Genomic DNA, 23,287 nt, shown 5'->3' on the forward strand with positions numbered 1-23,287 from the left:
GAAGTAGATGGTTTCTGGGTATTAGTCTGGCTGTTTCAATTTGTTTTTTATTTCCCCGGTGGGTAATTTAGATTTACAAATGCTCAGTGACAGATGGCAGAAAGAGGAGCAGTGGTCTTAAGTTGCAGTGGAGGAGGTCTAGGTTGGACATAAGGAAAAACAATTTCACTAGGACAGTGGGGAAGCACTGGAATGAGTTACCTAGGGTAGGGATGTAAGCAACTAGCTGACTATTCGATAAGCCAAAGCTAATTGAATAGTCAGCTAGTTACTTGACTAATCACTTGCTTCCCCTCTCACTTGGCGGTTAGCTGCCAGGTCCGGGAGCCAGTCCTGCTGCGCCCCCTGCTTATCGACTAGTTGATGGAAAATCTGTCAGCTAGCCGATTAGTTGATTCAACTATATTTAACACCATTAACCTAGGAAGGTGGTGGAATCTCCATCACTTGAGCTTTTTAAGTGCCAGCTTGACAAAACCCCAGTTGAGATGATTTAGTTGGGACTGGTCCTACTTTTAGCAGGGGGTTGGACTTGATGCCCTCCTGAGATCTCTTGCAATTCTATTATTCTAAATTGTATGTGACATTTTAGAATGTGCCAAGACAGGACAGTTTCTCTCACCTTTCCTTTATGGTGTAAGGAACATTCTAAAAGATAATTGATCAACCTGTAGGCTGAAAAGACCTCCTCTGTACTCCTGAAAATTCATAAAGGGCTCGTTCACATCATTCTAAACTGGAGTCTTCCTACCTCAGCTACGCTTCTATGTGGGAGAACAGAGACCTCCGTTTTATGTCAGAACCATAACTTTAAATCCCCAAATCAATCTTTGGTTGATTTCTTCAAAGATATTCTGAGGATCGGGGAGAGTTCTTATAGTTAATTCTGAAGATCCCAACATATTTTAGCTTACAATGATAATTTGTTTTGCCTATCAATTTCCTTGGTTCTAGAAATAATACCTGCTGCACCTGCATACATTGATTAACGTAACTCTATCTACTGGTCTATAAAGCAATCTTTGGAGTATATCCTTTTGGTGGGAAGTCCTTTGGTGATTCTATCCTAGTAAGCAGCTAGAACAGAGCTATCTCCTGTTGCCTGCATATAGTATGAAGAAAGTGTTCTCTAGGGAATACTAACATCTAATCTTTACAAGAGGAAAGAATTAACCAGTATGACACATTTTTCTTTTCCCTCGTAACTCAAACAGCTTGATTTTGGATGTTACTACTCTTAAGCCTCTGTGAAGTGCCAAGAAATCTTTAATATTCACAAGTGATAAAAAGGGGTAGCTGCCCATAAAAGCTCATGATTCATTCTCTCTCGCTCTCGCTCTCTCTTTTTTATATATATAATTTTTTTGCTGGTCTCTAAAGTGCTACAGGACCACACTTCTGTTGCCTGCTCATCTGCCTTGACATGGGGGAGCACAACAGTGGTGGCCCATCAATACAGGCGACCTAGGTGGTTGCCTAGGGTGCCAAGATAAATGGCTGTTGAGGTCTTTGGGGGCGGTGACGCTGATTACGCGTTTCACCTAGGGCGCCAGTTGCCGGCAGCTCGTCTAGGGCTGCTCCTGGAGCAGAACATCCCTTAGGTGGTCACAGCATGTTGTATCCTCCACAACACTGTGGAGAGGGAGGAGGAGGCCTTCCTCTCAGGGTAGGGGGCAGATGCTGGTCACAAGGTCCATGCATTTGAGCAGCTTCAGACAGCTGCCATCCAGCAGGCTGAGGTGCACATCTGGGAGGCCCTGAGGAAGAGGTTCTCACAAGCACCCCAATAACTGTCCCCATGGCCTCCTACCAAGGGGCCCCTGTCTTGAGGCCACATCTCTTCCCCACCACAACCCCTCCCTTCCCTGACTTCCCAATAAACAAACCTCTTTGTTTTGCAACCAAAAATAAACTGTTTTTACTGACCATCAACAAAAGGTGGGCAGGGGGAGGGGGCTGTAAACACACGGGCAGCTGGCAGCGCTTTCTATGGATGCAGCTACTGTCTCGCACGGGCAGGTATGGCTGTGTACTGTGTGCAGCATTCCTCGGTGTTTGGGGGGTTGGTCCTGCACCCTTGTGGCTAGCCTGCTTCCAGCCGGTCTGTGTCCTCTCTCCCTCATGGTAGGATGGGTGTGGCCAGCAGGATCCCAGGCATTCTCAGGGGCTGCCTGCTGCATCCACGTGCAACACAGTAATGCTGCTTGAGGTTGCACGTGCATGGACTGCAGCACAGTGTCCAGCTGGAGCAGCCCGAGCAACACTTGCCCCAGTCCCCCATGCACCATCTCCCCTGCCCTCTGAAGTGAGTGACAAAGAGACCACTCACCTGAGGATCCCTCCCAGGTGTCTGAGGAGGCCTGAGAGAGATCCTGGCTGCCGGGCACCAGCTCCAAAGAGGATCAGAATGCCCCTCTACTTCTCCGGCGGCTTCTCTGCTTCCACTGCTAGCTGTCCGTCTCCTTCCTGCTCTGGCTGGCTCACAATGGGGGTTTGCAGCCCAGAGTCCACTGGGATGGATGGGGATTCATTCCCCGGAACCCTCAGGATGGCATGGAGCTCCCTGAAGTAGGGCCAGGTGCAATTTTTTAACCTTACTCCAGACCTGTTCAAAGGTGTCTGCTCTTAGCCAAGGCCTGTGCCATCTGGCCAAAGATGTCAGCATTTCTCCTCCGGGTTTGGAGATCCTGCAAGGCCACCTCCTATCCCCACAGCTCCAGGAGGGCCTTGACCTCCGGACTAGACCAGGAGGGTGTGCTCCTGGGTGGGTCCTGTGATCTCTGGGACTGCTCCTGATGAAATCCAGGAGGGCCTTGTCCTGGCTGTGGCAGGGAGAGTTGCATGGTGAGGAGCTGCTCTCTGGGGTCGGCTTCCTGCCACAAGGCTTGCCCAGGGGGCCTGCACCCAGGAGCAGCCCTAGACGAGCTGCTGGCAACTGGAGCCCTATGCAAAATGTGTGATCAGCACCCCCGCCTCCAAAGCCCTCAACGGCTGTTTATCTTGGCGCCCTAGGCGACTGCCTAGTTTGCCTGTACTGTCGGGCTGCCACTGCCTGCACCTTTACTGAGGGGTGAACAGACAGGAACTATGGAGTTCTGATGAGTTGTATGGAGTGTCCACCAGAGTATGTGTGCTTTTTCCTGAAGGCCCGTTCTTGTACAAAACCCCCTTCTGCCTGTCTATACATGCCTTTTTTTGCAAGAGCTCTTGCTCAAAAAGGCTTATTCCTCTTTCTACAAGGAATAACTCTTGTGCAAAAAGCCCTGTCTTCTAATGTACTGTACTTTTTCTTGCACAAAAACACGTTTGTAGTGTGGATGCTCTGTGAGTTTTTGCACAAAAACAAATGTTTTTGTGCAAAAACTCTGCAGTGTAGACGTAGCCTTAGAGAGCTATAGCCCTAACTTAATTTTTTTTAGGTGTTAGTTCTGATGTTATGGTTAGTGTGTTTCTTGTCTCACTTTTCACAAAGGCATGAGTTTCAACAAAAGGAACTACCTCCTTCAGAGCCACAAAAATATTGTAAATCCTGAATGAAACGGAAGGAACTTTTGAGATTAATATTCAGGACTAAATGTCAGCCCTCAAGTTTGAGTTTGGGGAGCTTCAGCTAACTCTTGTTTTGATGTTCACTGCTTTGTCATCACTTGGAGTTGCAGCATGAGACACACAAATTCTAGTGCTAATAATAAGATGGGTAGGTCATTCAATTCCCTTCTTTCACCTGACCTTCCTCCTCTTCTTTCTCACAAAACCTTCTTAAGATTGGAGGTTCACTGCCTTTTGGAAGCAGGAGGCATAAAGAAAGTGCCATTAATTTTCAGATTGAATAAGACCATTTCCAGTACAAAATCTTGCCTTTTGACATTTGTGCTGCTCCCCACCCCCGGCACCTAGAGATAAATGGTCAGCTGTTTTAAACCAGCTGGTGGTTCCCTCTGGTGCCATACATCCCTGGTGGGGGGAAAAAGACTTCACGTGAGCCCAGGTCTCAATTGGTCTGGTAGCAGGAGAGAGAGCAACTGGTTTTGTGGACCAGATTTGGCCTGAGGAGGCTGTCTTGCCCACCCCTAACTTCTAGGGAACACTGCTCCTGATGTCCTCATGTTGCTGGTTCTTAGCCCCTTGCTTTGCTTTTGTCATCTCTCTTGGCCTTTCTTCCACTAACCCTATCTTGATTAACTAATTTGGCTCCAGTACGATGCAGCTCCTTGATATTTTCCATACACAGCATAGGCAGCTTCATAGGGCATCCAAAAATTTGGGGCATTACTTGGTCCTAATGTCTACCCTAATGTCCCCCTCTTCTTATCCCTGTTCTGTGGTTCTGCTTCCTCTGGATTGGATCTCGTTCAGTGGCTCCCAACTTTTTGAGCATATGGACCTCTTTTCAACTTATTACAATTTTATGGACCCCTCCCCTTCCCCAAACAACATAGCTGTTTCCAAACATTCCATTACTTGATAATTATTTAATGTAGTCACGTAAAATGATCATGGAACTAAATATTTTATATATATAAAATTATGCAATATACAAATATGTACTGATGGAGCAGTCTTGTAAAGTGGGCAAATGATAAATGTATATATTCACCATTTATAGCAGTTCAATCTATTCTTGAACACTTACTTCAAATAAAGTTATTAGAAATGTCTATGTTAGTGTTTCTCAAAGTGGTCTGTGAAACCACTCTGAGAAACCTTCTAACTGGCCACTCCAGTGTGTTTGTTTACCAGCTCCACAGCCACAGAGCCTGATGGCTACCATTGGCTCCAGTTCACCATTTGTAGCTGAGGGAAACAGCAGCCTGGTCCATGCCACTTCCACGGCTCCCCATGGCTGCAAACGGCGAACCAGAGCCAATGGGAGCCACAAGTCTCCATGTCTGCAGAGCTGGTGAATAAACGCATCAGAGCAGCCAGCAGGTTTCTCAGAGTAGTTTCGCAGACCACTTTGAGAGACACTGGCCTATATCCTCTCTGAAAATCTACCTGTCTACCAATGCATGGTGGGCAGCAATAATTGCTAAGTCTTCGTGGATGGTACAATAAAGGAATTTTATGAAAGACTTGTCAATATGTAGCTAACGAAAAAGGATCCAATAGCATCATAGGATCTCAACTTAGTCCTTTATGCAGCTCCTGAAATCTGTTTAAGACTTGTCTTTGGTTCATCTGTCTTAAAATCACTTTCATCATAGCCATAATACGGGCTAGATGGATGACTGAACTACACATTTTGTGGCTAATCTGTCATTCTGTGTTTTTCACAAACATAAAGTTCTGCTTCATCCTAATCCTAAATTTCTCCCCAATATCGTACTGGACTTCTGAAACAGAGACAGAAAGGTGGGAGGGAGAGAGTAGTTGAGTACTACATCCCTATAGGGCAGTGATTCCCAACCTTTTTTATACTGGAGACTGGCAAACCAATTCACAAACTTTTGGTAGACCTGCAACATTTTATTTGCATATTCATTATGCAAATAATGGATATGCAAATAAAATGTTACTTGTCCGCCAGAAGCCCTGGCCCCCAGAGCCTCCTAGTGCCAGCCCTAACTCCCTAGAATTCCCCACCCCTGCACTACCCCCAGCACCAGCCACTGACCTGAATCCCCTGCATTCAAGCCCCGCTTGCTAGATCCCCCTCACAAATGCCTCAGTGCCAGCCTCCTGTTTCCAGAGCCCCACTGAACCCATCCCCCGCAGTGTCCTTCCCAGTGCCATTTCTCCACTCCCCAAAATTAGCAATGTTGCCATAGTCCCCCAGTGCCAGCTCCCCATTGCAGACATCCCAGTATCCCCCAGCGTCAGCCCCCTGCCTCTTGGAGTCCCCCTGGCCAGAGCTCCCCAGCATTAGCCCTGCCCCCTCACCTAACCCTGCGTTGCTGATCATTGTTGCCTGGATCACAGCTGCACTAAGGCTGTGGTGTTGGGCTCTGCGCAGCCTTCCCACTGCTCAGCAAAGCACTCTTCTGCATATGGGAAGAGACCCAGTCCCTGACCCTGCCCAGAGCTGGTTGGCTGAGAGATGGGGCAGGACACACCTCTCCCAATAGCCACAGAATGAGGAGAAGTGCTGGGTAGTATATCCCAGTCTTGGTGCCCAGAGTCATCATGGCCTGGCAGCCAGAGGCCCATGGCCCAATGGTTGGGAATTGCTGCTTTAGGGAATATTAAAACTGCATGAATGCTGCTGAGAAGACAAGTAGGAATGGAAGAAGTAGTTAAAATAACTCAAATCACATAACCTATTTTAGTCAATTTAATAGTGAAGCTAGTATGGAGGTAAAGCATCTCCATACCAGAGGTGCGTCAGTGAGGCTAAATAATTCCAGTGTCTTTTGTCAGTAGTAGAAGAGGTGGTACATATATCAAACTATAGTGGCTACTATAGACAAGCAGGGGAAATAACTAATTTAAGAGACAAACCACTAGTTTTTTAATGAATTATTATGTGTCATGCATTTCTTGTCAAACTTCTACACAAATAAAAATCACAAAATTGTAAACACAACTGCAATTTTTAAAATGAAAGAAAATGCATATTAGTCTTTTCCTTTTCAATATGTGAATTTTAAAAGAGATGTGTTTAGCTCTTAAATACATGTAGTCTGTCAATGGAGGTACCTTGGTACTGTAGAGTTCAATTGGTATAAAAGAAGGAGAGTTCTGTTAGTCTCCCAGACCTTTTTGGAACACTCCTCTCCATGAATTATAAATGCTTGAGTTTGCTAATCTTAAGTGTGTGCTCCAAGGCCCCTGTTGTTTTAAACTGTCTTGATGGACGGTGAGATTTGAGATGCTGGCTAGCGGGAGAGCATTCTTGTGGTGTTTTTATTGTTGAAAAGCTCGTATTTCTTTCCATGTCTTTGCTATAGATGGAGTATTTGTGTTGTACAGGTTGGACTTCTGGAGTATTTGTGTTGTACAGGTTGGACCTCTGTGATTCGGCACCCTCAGGACCTGACTAGCCCTAGACAAGGGATTTGCCAGACCAGACAAGGTCCCTCCCCTAATGGCCCATGCTAAACCACTGCCCTTTCACCCTGCTGTTGCTTGGCCAATCATTGCTCCCTGGGCCAGAGCTCTTCAGCTCCTGCTGGCCTCGCTGCTGCCAGAGTTGGAGTTGCACAGCTAGTCCAGAGCTTCCTGGCCGCTACCAAGGTCAGAGCTGCGTGGCCCAGATTGGAGCTCCCTGGCTGCAGCCGGGGTCGGAGCTGTGCGGCCGGAACTGGAGCTTTGCAGTCGCTTCTAGCCCCCTGCTACTGCCCAGTTGCTGGGGCCAGATCTTTCTGCTATGGTGTGCCCCTCCCATAGGGATGCTGGGCAAGTCTTCTGTCCTGTCCCTCCCACTTCCACCATGCTACTGTGTTATGTTCAGACATCTCTATACCTGGACTCTGTGGTCCAGGAACATCTATGGTCCTGCTGGACCCGAGAGTCCCGGTTAAGGGCAGTACAACCTGTAGAATGAATTGAAACTGTTTATTCCTTGTATGTAGTATATGTTTTTAAAAGGAATTGCTTTGGGTGCTCTTTTTGATTGCCAGTGTATAATAAATATATAAATGGCAACAAGTTGCTAAGGGGCAGATTTTTGTTTTGTAAACAAATCTTAGTTACCAAAATCACCTTATGTTATAAAACAGTATTTTAAAAATACAGTTTCCTTTCAGTATTTTATGATGATTAGTTTTACATCTACTTCTGTTTGGATTGTTTTCTTACATGGCTTCTTCTCATCCTTGTCTCACTAATGCAGTGGTGTGTGTCTTAGACTGGGTGTTTGCAGGAGGAGTAACAGTTAATCCGAACTAAGGACTTAGTTCAGATTAACTTCTGACTGCTGCATGTAGCCGTGGGCAGTCAGTTCGAACTAAGGGGATTTAAAAATGGCACCCTCCCTGGAATATACAAATGAAGCCCGGGATATTTAAATCCCGGGCTTCATTTGCAAGTTTGAATGCCTACATTAGCCACCCTTGTTCGAACTAGGGGGCTAGTGTAGACATACCCTACGAGACATAGTAGTCCTGCCTGGGTTTTAATCATTCTCAACTCCTAGTTTATCTCCTCCACACAAAGAAAGCAGGCAAGGAATCTATATCCAATTCAAATTTCAACACTCTATTTCGATTGGTTCTCCCATCCCCCTGGCCAACACCTTTGCTAGCTATCTGAGTTTAACCCCTTAGTAACTGGGTACTGTTCAGCACTCCTCTTGTCCATTACAATAGCAGACACTAAACACAACATTACCTCTGTTGCTTCTGCCTCTAAACTTTCTCCCTCCATATACTGGAACTCTGAATAATCAGACAGTTCTCTTACATACAGTGCAACTCCTCCTCCTTTTCTCCCACACCTGTCCTTCATGAACAGTTTATAACTTCCATGACAGTGCTCTAGTCATATGAGTCCTCCCATCAAATCTCCATTATTCCAGGCAAATCCTAGTTCTTTGACTGTGCCAGGACTTGTAATTGTTCCTGCTTGTTTCTCAGGTTTCTTGCATTCATGTATGGACACTAGGGATGTAAAAGTGTAGTTGATTAACCAATAAGTGAAAGCTTGCCAGTAAATTTTTACAGCAAGCAGGCCAATAGCCCAGCTCAGTCCTTTCTTGCAATGGGTCCGGGACCTACCCCTGCTTCATATAAATGCTTTGCATTTAAAGTGTATTAGGAGCTAGGTAGGCAGGCAGCCCAGCTCAGTTCTGGCTCACGCCAGGTCTGGGAGCTCAGACCACCCCCTAGACAGAGGCTGCTGCCACCCCACACAGCTGCCTCTTTGTCAACATGACAAAAGCAGCCGGTACACAAAGGGAGCTGGTTTTTAAACTGGCTCCCCTCACGGACCAGCTCGCACTTGGCATCCCATGCTGCTGTCTCTGATGCAGTGGCAGCAGCGTGGAGTGGCAGAGCTCTTCTTGGGAGTGAGGCCAGAATGTACTGGCTGCCAGCCCCACCCACAGGAACTATAAAATAGTCAGCTAACTGATAAGAATTCATGAAGTTACTCAGATATTCAATTAACTGATCTATAACATCCCTAATGGACACCTTAGACAACTATCTGATTGCCCTACCTTCTCCGTACGAATCAGGGGTCTACCTCTGTTGCACCTTCCTCCTTGTGTTTCTTCCCAGTATCCCTCTTCCCCATTCATCCCTAAGCCCTGAGATCTGAGCACTATCCCAACGAGCAGTAAGTGATCTGAATAGCATCTGTTCTTTTTTTCTTTCTTGTAGGAATTATGTATGGAATTTTGTTGAAGTTAGTGGGTGGGGTCAATTTGGTGAGTTATGACATGATACAGGTATATAATAGGGATGTAAGTCAAGTAGTCACTCCACTCCATCTACTTGCTGCGTCTGTAGCAGATGCAGCAAGGGGGGGGGAGAGCAGGAGTGAGTGATGAGGGAGCCGGCTTTGGTTCCCCCCAGCACTGTAGCGGGAAGGCAGAGGTGCACCAAGGGATCCAGTGTGAGCCAGGACTGCTGTGTCCCAGCTTGTACCATCTCCAGGAGTTAAAATTGCTGTGGCCCTGCAGTTTAAATGTAGTAGGAGCTGGGCTGCCCACATGACTGGCTCCTACTGCATTTAAACTGCAGAGCCGAAGTAGGGTTAGCACGCACTCCCCCTTATCGATTAATCGAGTAGTCAATTGAAATTCCATTGACTACTCTATTAACTAATTAGACACTGCTTAACATCCATAGTACATAAGAGCAAAGGTGAGGTCAAAGAATTACATCTTGTATTTGAAATGGAAAATTGTAAGTTGAGTTGGTGGGGTGGTTTGTTTGTTTGTTTTTGGCTAGACCTCTGTAACCCCCCCTTTTTCCTCCCCGGGTTACTGGGGAGCAGGTCACACTCATAGGTGTGCCTGGGCATCTGGTGTTTTAACCCAAAAGAGATCCTGAGTACCCCAGTGGTGATGGTGTTTAGCTGGGGAAAGCCCTATCCACCCCCTTGCTGCAGTCCCTTGCTGGCAATGAATGTAAAGTGGCGGTGCCTCCACCTGGCTGGCCTTGTACACACACTGGTGTGCCTTGAGAGCCTCCAGGAATATACTCATTCCAACATAAAGCTGGATCTAATTCCAGAACAACTACAAATCATATACATCTAGTAGAATACTTTAAAATAAACAATCTTTACTTAACTAAACAGGGATTAACAGATTAGCAAGGAATAGCCTTAACAAAATACATAACAATAACTGAAGCTTATATAGCAAGACAACAGTGACCCCACCCCAGAGTGTGCACACCCCTAGACTCAGTCCCAGACACTTGCTTGTGTTGGCACGCTGATGTTGCAGCTGTAGTGAGGATTTGGTTCAGGCTAAACAGCAGTTCTGTCCCAGCTGCACTCTTCCAGCAAGGCCCAAACTTACTGCCTCATGCTATGCCTGTAGGAAGCAGCCTGCTAACTCCCAGTTCCAACAGGCATGTAGTAGCTGCACTCCAACAGCCCCTGCACTGGGTCAATGTCCTTGGCAGCAGCCTGGCTCCCCCTTTGGTTCCAAACTGCAAGGCAGAATCCCAGACTGCTAGGCCTCTTCTTCAAGCACATGGAGAGAGCCTCTTCTCTCTCACAAGAGTCCCTCCTACCTCTTTTGTTCCAAGGGCTCATGGGAATTGTAGTCTGGATTGCAGCACAGGGTCTTTTTAGAATAAAACAGAGGTGCCTTTAGTAAGGGGACTACACCTCCAAGAAAACACAAGGCACTCCAGAAAGTTGTGCTTTTGACACAAAATGAAGCTGAGCAGGTGCCCTACAACAGTATAAGAGGAGTGTGCGTATTGTGTTTTGTATTTGTTAATTAAAAGCAAGCTCCTAAATATAGTAGTCATTGTGGCCCTTTACTCAAGAAAAGGGAATTTAGTCAGGATATTGGGGATAACTAAATTCCCCCTCTGCTTTCATTTGGATATAATATTTTTCAGTTCCTTATCTAAACAGAGCAGTAGTACAGCCGGTCCCTGAGTTGCGAACAGTCGACATATGACCGTTCGCATTTACGACTGAAGCTGTCGTTAATGGCGGATCCCAAGTTACGAATGCAATCCACGCTTACGAACATGCGGGACCCTGGCCATTGCTGTGCTGCAATGGGTAGGCAGAACACAGCCCTAGCTTCACCGGGAAGTCCAAAGTCCTGACTGCACCACAGAGGCTTCAATGGAGGCAGATGGGAGAGCAGCCCCAGTCTCGTACCCTGACCCCACGTACATTGTAGTGGCCCTGACGTACCTGCCTGCAACCCCAGTAAGATCACCGCTATTGGTTAACCACTTAAACAATATAATTTTAATCATTTGGCCTGCTCTATGAAACTTAAATGCATGTTAAGAGCATTTTAAGGGATTTTCTAGTCAATACATTATGCAACACTTTCCATTTTTTTTTTTTTAAATGTAAACTGGAAAATGTGAATTTGGAGGAAAAAGTGTTTTCATATTGAGGGCTTTTTGCATGCTATAGGGTTTTTTTTTTATTCTTGTTCTTTGCTGGTACAAAATCTTCCATTATTTTCCTACTACAAAATGCCAGTGCTGCCTCATGTCTAGTTCCCTTCACTAGTATTTAGTAATATAATGTCATCTGAAATCAACTATCTCATTTTGGAGAAAGAGAGGTGTTGGAAATAAATCCTTTAATTATAATTAATCTTATTTTCTAATATCCTGAGTGTTTGGAATGGTGTGTTTTTGTCATAACAGAAAATGGAAACACATGATAACTTAAATTTGAGAAAGTTCTCTTCTTTTTTCTCTTACAGTATTCTGCTCCATTCTCTTACTGCCCTGCCTGACCTGTTACTCTTCTTGAATTGGTCTTAAGCACTAGAAAATAATGTTTTGGGACTCTGAAGAAGATATTTCTGCATTCATTTTAGGATTATTCTTTTTTGTTTGAACAGTAATATGCTAAATACAGTGGTTTCATATTTCACTCATGAAGCCCTCTGTAATTTGTTAAACTACTTTTCTGGCAGCCTTATGTGCTTCATCTGTCCATACTACAAATATAATTGTGTTTTTTGTAAACAGATCATGACATGCTCATCTGAATCATTTACAGCAAAAACAGTTTGAGATGCATCCACTCTGCAGCCTTTGATATGGACATTATAGTGAAATGGGAAAAGGTGCATGGAATTTGGTGTTAAGCCACAACTGTTATTACATTTTAGGTGCTATACAAGGATCTTTCTAATCTTTTCCATCCATGTGCAGAATAAATGTTGTAATGTGCACTGAGGCTAATGTGAATATTTCTCCTGGTGGTACACATAACTTAGCTGTGGGTGCTTTGGTAATCAGCAGGGTGACATTGGAATCTCTCCTGAATGGCCACACAAGCACACAGGTTACAAGGAACACTGGTGCTGTCCACTCGTCACCCATACTCTAGGCATTTAATTGATTTTGGTGAGTATGTTACAGGCTATCTAGTGTTTGAACATAAATTTAAGGGCCAGCACTTGTCCAGAACAATAAAAGTAATTTCTTTATAAATAATTTATTTCTTTAAAGGCAATGCTGTATTATTTTATATGCTTTGTAGCAGATTCAGGAGTGATGTGTTTTATGTTTAAAATTATATTTCTTTTTCTTACAGTCTTTTCAGGGAAGCCAGGGAAGAGCCTACCTCTTTAATTCTGTGTAAGTATGACTACAATTATATACTTTCTGTGAAATATCAACCTTTGGTTTATTCCTCAAATGGGAAAAATATTCTAGTAACTAGGGATTTAAAGGGTTAACCAGCAGTCTACCTACTACGGGCTAGGAGGCTGCTCCAGCCGGGCTAGGCTCACCATGTTACGGGTGGGGTGGGTACCCACCAGTGGCATGGAAGTCCCATCCCAGGTGGTTAAAGCTGCCCACATTTAGCCACTTGACATTTTAAATGGACTTTGACATCCCTAACAGTAACACCATTCACTCTATCAATTTTTTTTTAATGGACATAGTCATTATACTGGGAGTCCCTGTTGATACGTATGACTAGCATAACTGTGGCCTTTTTCAAGAGAATGTTTCTATGGTGCAATTTGTCATCTGAGTCATCTTCTTCGAGTGGTCCCCGTGGGTGCTCCACTGATGGCATCAGGCTCGTCCCAGCGCCGCAGCTCGGAGATTTCCAATAGCTGTGTTCAGCCTGGTTGCGAACGCACAAGCAACAGCTCTTGCCGTTTGTGCCCTTTGATCATCGCGCGCACCTGGCTCCCCGCTCAGTTCCTCCCAACTGTCCTCAGCATTACTTCAGTCTCCTCAGGAGAACTGTAAAAAAAAAAAAAAAAAAATTACTTTGTACATAGGTTTTCCCCCTTGTTTACTCAACGTTCTTTGTTATTCAAAAAAAAAATGGATCGCTAACAAGTTATTTAAACCGCAGCTTTCCTAGTCAGCCAGTAGCTGCTTTAGCCGCAGTCTGAAATTGACAGAAACCTTCACAAATCAATAACCCAAGGATGCCTGGATTCCCAGGTTTTAAAAAATGTTCCCTGTGTAAAGAGCCCATGCCAGCTTCGGATGGGCATTCACTCAGATCCCCCAAAAATGCGGGCATTGCTTAAAACTGACAGCCAGGACAGAGAAATGTGCCTGAAAATGCTGATGTTCGATAAGGCGCTTGATCCCGACTCTGCAGCTGTAAAACAATCAGAGGAGAAGCAGAAAAGAAGAGTCTTCTCCACCAAACCAGCCCCACAAAAAAAAGAGAAGGCTGTCCCCTGCTCGCTCATTGCCACCTGATCCTACAGATAAGATCAGCGCAGGACATAAGCCAGGGACCTCCGGCTCTGCCCCACTACCTTCGGCACCAGGTTCAGGGGCAAAGACAATGAGGATGCTAGCCCCAGAGAGATCTTTCTTGGTGCCGAAGACGGCTGCAGTGCCGGCAAGCAGCGCCCACGCTTTAAAGCCACTGGCACTGCATCATTCAACTCCACCCGTGGTGCCGGAGCAACGGCCACCCTCCACAGCGGGATGAACACCAAAGTGGACTCCGCAAGCATTGACAAGCGAGCCACCACTGAGGCTGGCACCACAGGACAACCCCATCGTGCAAACAGAGGCAGCACTGCCAGAGGAAGTAGCAGAGCCACTGACCAGGCAGGAGCCAGCACTGGTGCAAACAACAGCAACAGCTAAAGCAATTGGCAAAACCCAGAGACAGAGGAGTCCCCGTTCCCCATCTCACCGGGCACCTCTACTATACCGGCACCATGATCACGGAAGCCAGACAAACTTTTCAATCGCTTGGACTCATAATCAACGAGCAAAAATCGATTGCAGATCCTAAATTTTATAGGAGCACGACTAGATTCCACCACTGCTCGTGCATACTTACCTCAAGAGTGTTTTCAGATAATACAGGAATTAGCCGTGGTCATCATCCATGCCCCTACAGTGACTGTGCTCATGTGCCTCTGCCTCATGGGGCATATGGCTGCCACCACATTTGTGGTTCACCATTTGAGACTCCATTTCTGCTGCCTGCAGCATTGATTGGTGTCAGTCTATACCCCAACAAAACACAGCACTCACAAAATGATCAATCCAACTGCTGTGGTTTGCAGATTCCTACGTTGGTGGTTGAACCCCCAAAATCTTCTACCGGGAGTTCCATTCCAACATCAGCAGCCATCAAACCAGTTGACGACAGATGCCTCCCTTCTTGGACGGGGCGCACACAACAACAGTATGTCCGTGTAGGGGAGATGGTCTTCAGCAGAGGCCATTCTACATATCAATCTCCTGGAACTAAAAGCCGTATTTCTTGCTTGCAGATATTTCTGGACAAACATTACCGGTACGACCATCTGGGTTCTGATGGACAATATAGCCACTATGTATTATATCAACCATCAAGGAGGTGTGCATACCCAATTGTTCTGTGCACAAGCAGTCTGCTTATGGAATTAGTGCGTGCAGAACCGCATCACCCTGATAGCATCTTACTTACCAGGCATGAGCAATGTCATGGCAGATGCACTCAGCAGGCATTTCCCTCATGACCACGAGTGAGAAATCCATCCCGATATCCTGAACCACATCTTCCATGCTTGCGGATCGCCTCAGAGAGACCTTTTCGCCACCTATGAAAACAGAAAATTTCACCTATGCTGTTCGAGAGGGGGCATAGACAAAAGTCCCATGGGGATGCACTACTAGTCCACTGGGATGGACCTCTTCTGTATGCATTTCCACCGACGGTGCTTATACTGAGGGTGATACAGAAGATCAGAGACAACTCTGCTCGAGTTATTCTCCTAGTACTGGCATAGGCAAGACAGCCTTGGTACCCGTTTCTCCACAAGATGTCCCTGCAACCACCGCACCCTCTGCCCCCCCTCCCAGACCACCTTTCTCAGAGTCACGGCTCCCTATTACATCTGAGACCGGAGACCCTCCATCTGACAGCGTGGCTCCTAGCTGGTTCAACATAAAGGAACAGCTTTGCTCTGATAGGGTGAAAGCGGTTCTTTTGCACAGTAGAAGGGAATCTATAAGGAAGACTTACCTAGCAAAATGGAATAGATTTGTGGCTTGGTGCAAGAACAGCAACATCTGTCTATACTCTTCACCGATACATAAGATCCTTGATTACGTACTAGCTCTCGATCAAACAGGTCTTTCCATCTCTACCCTAAGAGTGCACTTATCCTCAATCAGCATCTTCCATGGTACCATTGACAGGCATTCTATCTTTGCTCATCTACTGACTAAGAGATTGCTTAAGGGAATAGCAAACCTCCAACCTCCCTGAAGACACCAGCCCCCCTCTTGGAACTTGGACTTGGTACTGGACACCTTGATATACCCGCCTTTTGAGCCTTTAGTTTCAACATCCCTATCCATGCTCATGATGAAGGTGGTATTTCTACTAGCAATTATATCTGCCCGTAGGGTCAGTGAACTGTCAGCACTAATGGCAATGACACCCTTCATGGTTTTCAACAAAGACTCGATTATGTTGCACACTCATCCTGCTTTCATCCCTAATTTCATGTTAACGAACCTATCGTACTGCAGGTCTTTTATCCGAAACCACGTCTCCACCCGAGAATCACTACCACACACACTATATGTACGTCGAGATATAGCTTTTTACATCGACAGTATGTGGACCTTGTGCAAAAAAGATCACCTACTAGTATCCATAGTGGACCCCTCCAAGGGAAATCCATTATCCTCCCAGCATGTTTCCAAGATCATAGTTTCTTGCATTACTACCTACTACTCAATCTGCAACCAGCCCCTTCAGACTCTTCCTAGAACACATTCCACCAGGTCAGTGGCAACATCCACTACCTTTGTGCATGGAGTCTCGCTGCCGGACATTTGCAGAGCATCCACATGGTCCTCAGACTTGATATTTATGAACTATTATTCAATAGTTCAGTGGTGGGCAGCAGATTCCTCGGTGGCTTCAGCAGTACTTTCAGTCATTGACAAATCCTAACTCTGGAAACTCAACATGGGGTACTGCTATACAGTCACCATCAGTGGAGTACCCACGGGGACCACTCGAAGAAGTAGTTGTTACTCACCTTCGTGCAGTAATGGTTATTCTTAGAGATGGGTCCTGGTGGGTGCTCCACATCCCTCCCTTTCTCCCCGTTCCGGAGTTCTTTTTCTCTCTTTCCAGACATCGAACAATGAGAGGAACTGAGTAGCCAGCCAGGTGCGAGCAATGATCAAATGGCACGAATGGAACAAGCTGTTGATTGCATATGCGCAACCTGGCTGAACACAGCTATTAGAAATCTCCGAGCTGTGGCACCGGAACAAGCCTGACACCATCAGTGGAGCACCCACGGGGACCAATCTTTAAGAACCATCATTACTGAACGAAGGTGAGTAACTTCTTCTTTACACTTATCTAGAAAATCCTATCATTAGTTACATTTAAATCTTAATTAGAAATAAAGCTTTCAGCTGCATCTGATGCTAACTGAACTGTTCTATTCCACTAAATTGTTTTATTCCAGAAAATTGCTGTAACTTTTTTCTGATGGACATCATCACTAATGTGAGAATTGAGCATTGCTTTTTCAGGTTAATCTTTAGAATGCTTTAATATTGGCCTTGAAAATTATAGATTTGTCAGAAGCAAGAAGCCAGACTTCTCTCAAGAGGGTTTACAGTTGCAACTTAACCTTCTAGTCCGGGGTGGCCAACCCATTAGGGACAAAGAGCCAATATAGCGGTGGATTGAGTACGAAGAGCCACGTATTGTATAGTTATTTTTATATATCAATCTATATAAGTAGATACAGTGGGGTTTTTTTTTTTTTGTAAGAAAAAGGATGCTGGTACTCTGGGGGGAAAGTTGTTGAGCAAAAAAAAAAAGTATTTAAGTTATGTAGGGAAATTTGGTGCTGGTATGCTGGCCCAGGGCATACCATCACAAAAGCAATGAGTGTGTGGGTGTGTGTGTATGAGTGTGTGGGTGTGTGTGTGTGTGTAGATATAGATATAGATAAAAATAACATTACAGGACATTTCTGACAAGAGCCACTCTCACTGGGTTGAAACAGTAGGTGTGGATGTGTGGTGGGAATGAAGGATTTGGGTGTGGGAAGTGGTGAGAGGTGCAAGCTCTGGGAGGGAATTTGGGTGCAGGGAAAGTAGAGAAGGAGATGTTGGCTCATGGAGGGGCTCTAGGCTGGAGAGTGTTGGGGTCAGATGGAGGGTTGGGGTGCTGAGCAAGCTGCAGGCTTGCGGATGTGAGGGTGCAGGAGTTTGGGTTGGGGTGTGTGAGGGGCACAGGGCAGGGAGGCTGGGAGTATGATGGGTTCAGGACACAGATTTGCAGTGTGTAAATGGTGCAGGAATATTGTGGCAGGAGACTGGGAATTTGGGGGTGCAGGAGTTTGGGGATGTGAGAGGCTCAGGACAGGGGGTTCCAGTGTGTGATAAGCTCAGGTTTGGAGCTTGGGGGGTGCAGGAGTGTTATGATGCGGCCAGATGGTGGCTTGGCCCCAATTGGGAGCTTGTTGGCCAGGCTTCATTTTTAAATAAAATATATTAAACACAATGTTTCAGCGTTGTCTTTATTTATGAGAGGGGCGGGGAACCTGTTTTGAGTCATGGGTCACTGACCCACAGAAAAGTTAGTCGGGGCCACACCCCTCCAAACGCCCCCTATCGCCAACTGTGCTGGTGGGGGCAGGGTGCTGAAGTATGGGATTGGGTGCTGGGGCAGGGTGCTGGTGATGGGGGGTCTGGCCACAGAGAGGGGACAGGGAGAGCTTGGCTGGTACCTGGGGATCCTGGGTCTCAGGAAGCGAGAGAGCTGCTCTTCCCCCTCCCTCTACTCTCCTAAACAACTGGCGCGCTTCCTGGAATGCTGGGTCTGTCGCTCAGCCGGGGACTTCCTTCCCCCTGCTGCCTGCCTGTGCGTGTGGGGGGGGAGGAGTCCCAGGACTGAATGCCAGCTCCAACTTCTCAGGAAGTGCGTCCTCTTCCTCTGCTCCAGACAACAGCTGCATGCTTCCTGAGAAGTTGGAGCTGGTATGCAGTCCCAGGATTTCTACTCCCTCTTCCCCACCCCCAGCCCCGCTCTAACCCAATCCCTCTCCCCTTCCCCAGAGCCAGGCACATCCCTGTTCTAAGCCAATCCCCCTCTCCTTCCCCAGAGCACACCCTCCTTGCTCTAACCCAGTCTCTCCCCCCGCAACCTAACTCCTGGATCCTGGAGCCGCTGCTGCTACCACCATGCACATCTTCCTCCAGGTGTTGGGGTGTGTACGCTGAGTGGCCAGCCTTGAGCATGTGCTGGCTGGGATGCCATGCGCACACGCTCCCCCCCCCCCAACGCAGTCCCCCTTCTCTCCTCTTCCCCAGAGCCAGGCACCATCACCCCACACTCTAACTCAATCCTCCTCCCTCCAGCCTTATGCCTGGGTCCTTGAATCACTGCATGCGTCTCCCTTCAGGCACTGGGCGCGTACTCTGAGTGGCCAGCCTTGAGCATGTGCTGGCTGGGATTCCATGATCACCTCCCCAACCCAATCTTCCTCCCCTTCCCCAGAGCCAGGAAACTCCTCCTGTGCCCCCCAACCTTATGCCTGGGTCCCAGAGCTGCTGCCACCACTGCTACCACCACATGCGTCTCCCTCCAGGCGCTGGGCATGTGTGCTGAGCAGCCAGCCTTGAGCATGTGCTGTCTGGGGCACGTGAGCAAAGCGGCCCGGCCATGAGCTTGCACTGGAATGCGGCACAGAGTGGCCCGGCCATAAGTAGGTGCTGGGGCGTCTTGCACAGAGTGGCCGGGCTGAGCGGTACTGGCAGGAGCCACTTTTTTGTAATCAAAGAGCCAAATGCGGCTCGTGAGCCACAGGTTGGCAGCCCCTGCTCTAGTCCTACGTGTATCCTTGATTCCTTGCTTTTATAAAGCTTGAGCTAATTTTGATTTTGTAATACGCTGTCATTAGTTTGCATTTCCATTTTTAACCAGCTTAATTGCAGTGGCTTGCATCTCCATTTTTAACCAGTTAAATTGCTCAGAGCAATTCATAAATAGAACTCAAGTCAGATGTATCTGTTTTATGTTTATAGACCAGGTAATTATAGAAAAGATTAAAATATGTGACTATCTTTTACAGATACCTTTATTCTTTTATCTATAGTTTCTTCATATAGAATTGGGGTTCCAGGCATATTCAAGAACACTACAGATCTGGATAGTGCTACAGCAGAAATGGTTTCACCAATTGTTGCCTGATTTTCCTAGAATGACTGTTTGACCAATCTTTAAAAACATATGCCTAAATTAGGAAAACTTTCTTTTGGAGCAGCAAGGTGTACAGGAGACATTCCATTGGCTTTTAAATATTCATTGTCTGTTACTGTTGGTCTGTAGCATGACAATATCTGTAAAGCCTTTCCTACCTTGGGAAGTGCTTTGATTTTAGTGTAGTTGCATTAGTGTAAATGCCTAGCATAAAAAAGGAAAGCCATGACTGGCACTAGTGGAGCTTACCCATTTTGAAAGCCCAGCAAAGACATGGCCTGAGTTAAAAGGCCTTATAACTTATAAAGTGGTCATTTATTATTTTGAGTTTCATTAAATAGTTTTCAATTCATCATGCTTTGTTTTATGTTACTTTGATGGTATAGATGATGATAGTTAACTCATGCTACAAATAAACACTGTTCCATGATAGAAAATGGGGAAAAAACGGTTAAACATTTTCCTTGTGTCCTCCAAGTATAATCCTAGAATTTAATTTCACAAAAGTTGGACTAAAAATACTGGCACATATATCTTGGAGACTTAGATTTTACCTGAATTGTTTCATCTTCAGGAGAAAAGTAGAGTGTTGTTGTCCCATTAAAAAAACCAAGATTTGTCTCGTTGTTTAAGATACTACTATTTCTTTTCTCTGTTACAGTGTAAATGTGGGCTGTGGTCCAGCAGAAGAGAGAGTTCTTTTGACCGGTTTACATGCTGTTGCAGATATCTATTGTGAAAACTGTAAAACTACTCTTGGATGGAAATATGTAAGTTAATCATATAATAATATATTCCTTCATCAAAGCTATATCTAGCAATACACAGAAGTTGTCTTTATGCTACGGAGACACCATTTTTTATTGCTATATTGAGTGACTCTTAATCTATTGCATCCATATCCATTAGAAAAAATACTCCATTTATAACTAATGAGTGTAATATTAGGAAAACTATATTAATTTAATGTTTTAACAGTGTTAACATCTCACATATTGAAAATAATAAAGCCGAAGTACACTGTAGTTCCAATATAATATGGGGATTTTTTTTTTTTTTTTGCTATAGTCCCTATTACATTGGAATTTAAGTTCCACTCACATTTTGGTATTAAAACTTTGGATGTCAGGTTTTCAGAATTATTTATTTTCTTTAATTATTTGTCATTTAAGAACACACATTGATATAGTCAAAATAGAGATGTAAGAGATTAACCAGTTACCTTCTTGTTGGCCTGCTTACCGGGTCACCAGTTAACTGGCCTGGCTGGCTGGATCTTGTCCAGTGCCATGCTGAACAAGGGGCAGGACTGGGGTGGGGCTGAGGTCAGAGCATCTCCAATAGTTGCAGCTGTGGTGGGGGCAGGGCTGAAGCAGCCTCCACTGCCAGAGCAGCCCCCGTGCTGGGGAAGGGGCGGGAGCAGCTCCTCCAAGCCAGAGCAGGGCTGGTGACAGAGCATTCTCTCGTCTAGCCACAGGCCATTGCACTGCAGAGTGGGGAAGGACTGCTCCAGGTTCAACTGATTAACCCTAGCATTTAACATTTTAAACATTAGCTAACATTCTTAGTCAAAACACGAGCTATGGTTTTAAATGGTTAGTATGTTGTCAATGTACTACAATTAATCACCATAATTAACTTAATTTTGTGGCTGAAAAGTTATCCAGAGTGCTAATTTGTTCCAGTTCTGGCACTATCAAAATGTCAAACTCTTCTTTTCAGTGACTCTTGGAAGTTTCCACTTGTAGGATGTTTTCAGTTCAGCTGGATTTCAGAATCTTCTGGAAAACAGCTGCATGTGTTCCTTCTCTTTGTAATAATGAGCATCTAGAGCTGATGTTGTAAAAGGATTGTTGTCTGATTAAGGAATGAAGGAAACTGAACAGCTGCATTAGAAGGTTCCATTTCCATACTACTAACTTTGGCTTCTGTCATCCCTTTTACCATGCAAGACCGATTTAGAGCTCACAACCTATGATTTTCTGATCTATGCATTCCACACTCTTTCAAGTGATGAAAAACAATGCCTGTCCAAATTCGTAGGTTGCTGCTCAGGAAAACTGAAAGCCTTGCCACTCCTGGAAAGGGTGGAGCCTTGGGCAGAAGGGGTGGGGCTGAGGCAGCCAACCTTCAGCATCACTCAGATGGTTTCCTCCCCCTGCCACGTCCAGCCCTGCTTTAGCAATGATTTAAAGGGCCTGCAGATGTTGCAACAGTGGTGGGGAACCAACCTAGGCCCATTTGAATCACTGGGCCCTTGGCGCAGTCCCTCCCTTCCATCAGTGGGCCCTGGTACTGCTAGGAAATCACCTACAGGTGAGATCTCCTAGGTCTGGCACCCTTAGAACCGCCTAAACAGACCTGAACCGAATGTGTTAAACCAGGTGAAGTCAAGGCTGCATTCCTGGGTGCCAGTTGCACTGCCTTTCATCAAGGTGGAACTGTGCTCCCACCTGTGCCCATCCATCTAGGACTGTGCTCCCGACCCACTCTGGCTGTGCTGCACTCCCAGCCACCAGCTGTAATGCCTTTGGCTGCACTTCCTGTGCTACCCACCACTTTGGCCCTGCTGCCAAAGGGGCTGTGCTCCCCACTGCCAGCCCAGGCCCTGAATCTGGCCAGGTAGGGCTTTTTGATCCAGTAATATCCATGCTCCTCCCAGACCAGAAAGTCCCAGATTTTAGAGGTTTAATCTGTAGAATTAAGCAGAATTTGTGGCTTGACAAAATATGGAAAAAACAGTATGAATCCAGCAATCCCAGGGTTAATTTGAAGAAGGATTAGTTTTATCAGGCCTGTAGTTAACAATACATAAAAGAACAGAACAAGCACAATCTTGGCTCTGAAATAAAGTACCAAGCATGATAATCCTGGCATTTTATAGAAATGACAGTCACATTAAATATCTAACATGCTTGAGAGGTGCTTAAAATTTTACACTAATGGGCATCATAGAAATATATAGGTAGATGGATATATGTATGTACTATAAATGTTTAATTATAGTTTGCATAGACACATGCAATTTTATATTAAAATTTTCGCGTGGCTTTTATGTAAAGAACACCATATGTGCTAAAATTAGATATTTCAAGCAAGAGAGAGAAAACAGAATCATAGTAAACTGGAGGGACCTAAAAAGGTAATTGAATCCAGTCCCCTGCCCTCATGGCAGGACCAAGCACTGTCTAGACCATCCCTGATAGATGTTTATCTAGCCATCTCTTAAATATCTCCAGAGATGGAGGTTCCACAACTTCCCTAGGCAATTTATTCCAGTGTTTAACCACCTTGACAATTAGGAAGTTTTCCCTGATTTCCAATCTAAACCTGTCTTGTTGCAGTTTAAGCCCATTGCTTCTTGTCCTCACCTCAGAGGCCAAGGAGAACAATTTTTCTCCCTCCTCTTTGTGACACCTTTTTAGATACCTGAAAACCGTTATCATGTCCCCTCTCAGTCTTCTCCTTTCCAACCTAAAAAAGCCCAGTTCTTTCAGTCTTCCTTCATAGCTCATGT

The 23,287-nt window shown here is 45.6% G+C and overlaps 1 protein-coding gene across 2 annotated transcripts in view; it reads left to right on the forward strand.

Annotated features, from left to right (window-relative positions):
- Nucleotides 1-23,287, forward strand: part of YPEL1 (yippee like 1) — a 54,248-nt gene that overhangs the window by 25,253 nt on the left and 5,708 nt on the right. Inside the window, exons 2-4 of one of the 2 annotated variants that reach the window (XR_012895971.2) lie at nucleotides 12,643-12,686; nucleotides 16,681-16,888; nucleotides 20,432-20,540. Coding sequence is in view for 1 of the 2 variants with exons in the window: in XM_075898279.2 (XP_075754394.1) it covers nucleotides 12,643-12,686; nucleotides 20,432-20,540 (153 nt within the window). In the remaining variant the exon portion in view is untranslated. The remainder of the gene's footprint in view (nucleotides 1-12,642; nucleotides 12,687-16,680; nucleotides 16,889-20,431; nucleotides 20,541-23,287) is intronic. The other variant, XM_075898279.2, reaches the window with a different exon arrangement.

Source organism: Pelodiscus sinensis, chromosome Z (assembly GCF_052426305.1).
Source record: "Pelodiscus sinensis isolate ZL-2025 chromosome Z, ASM5242630v1, whole genome shotgun sequence".
Lineage (NCBI taxonomy): Eukaryota > Metazoa > Chordata > Testudines > Trionychidae > Pelodiscus > Pelodiscus sinensis.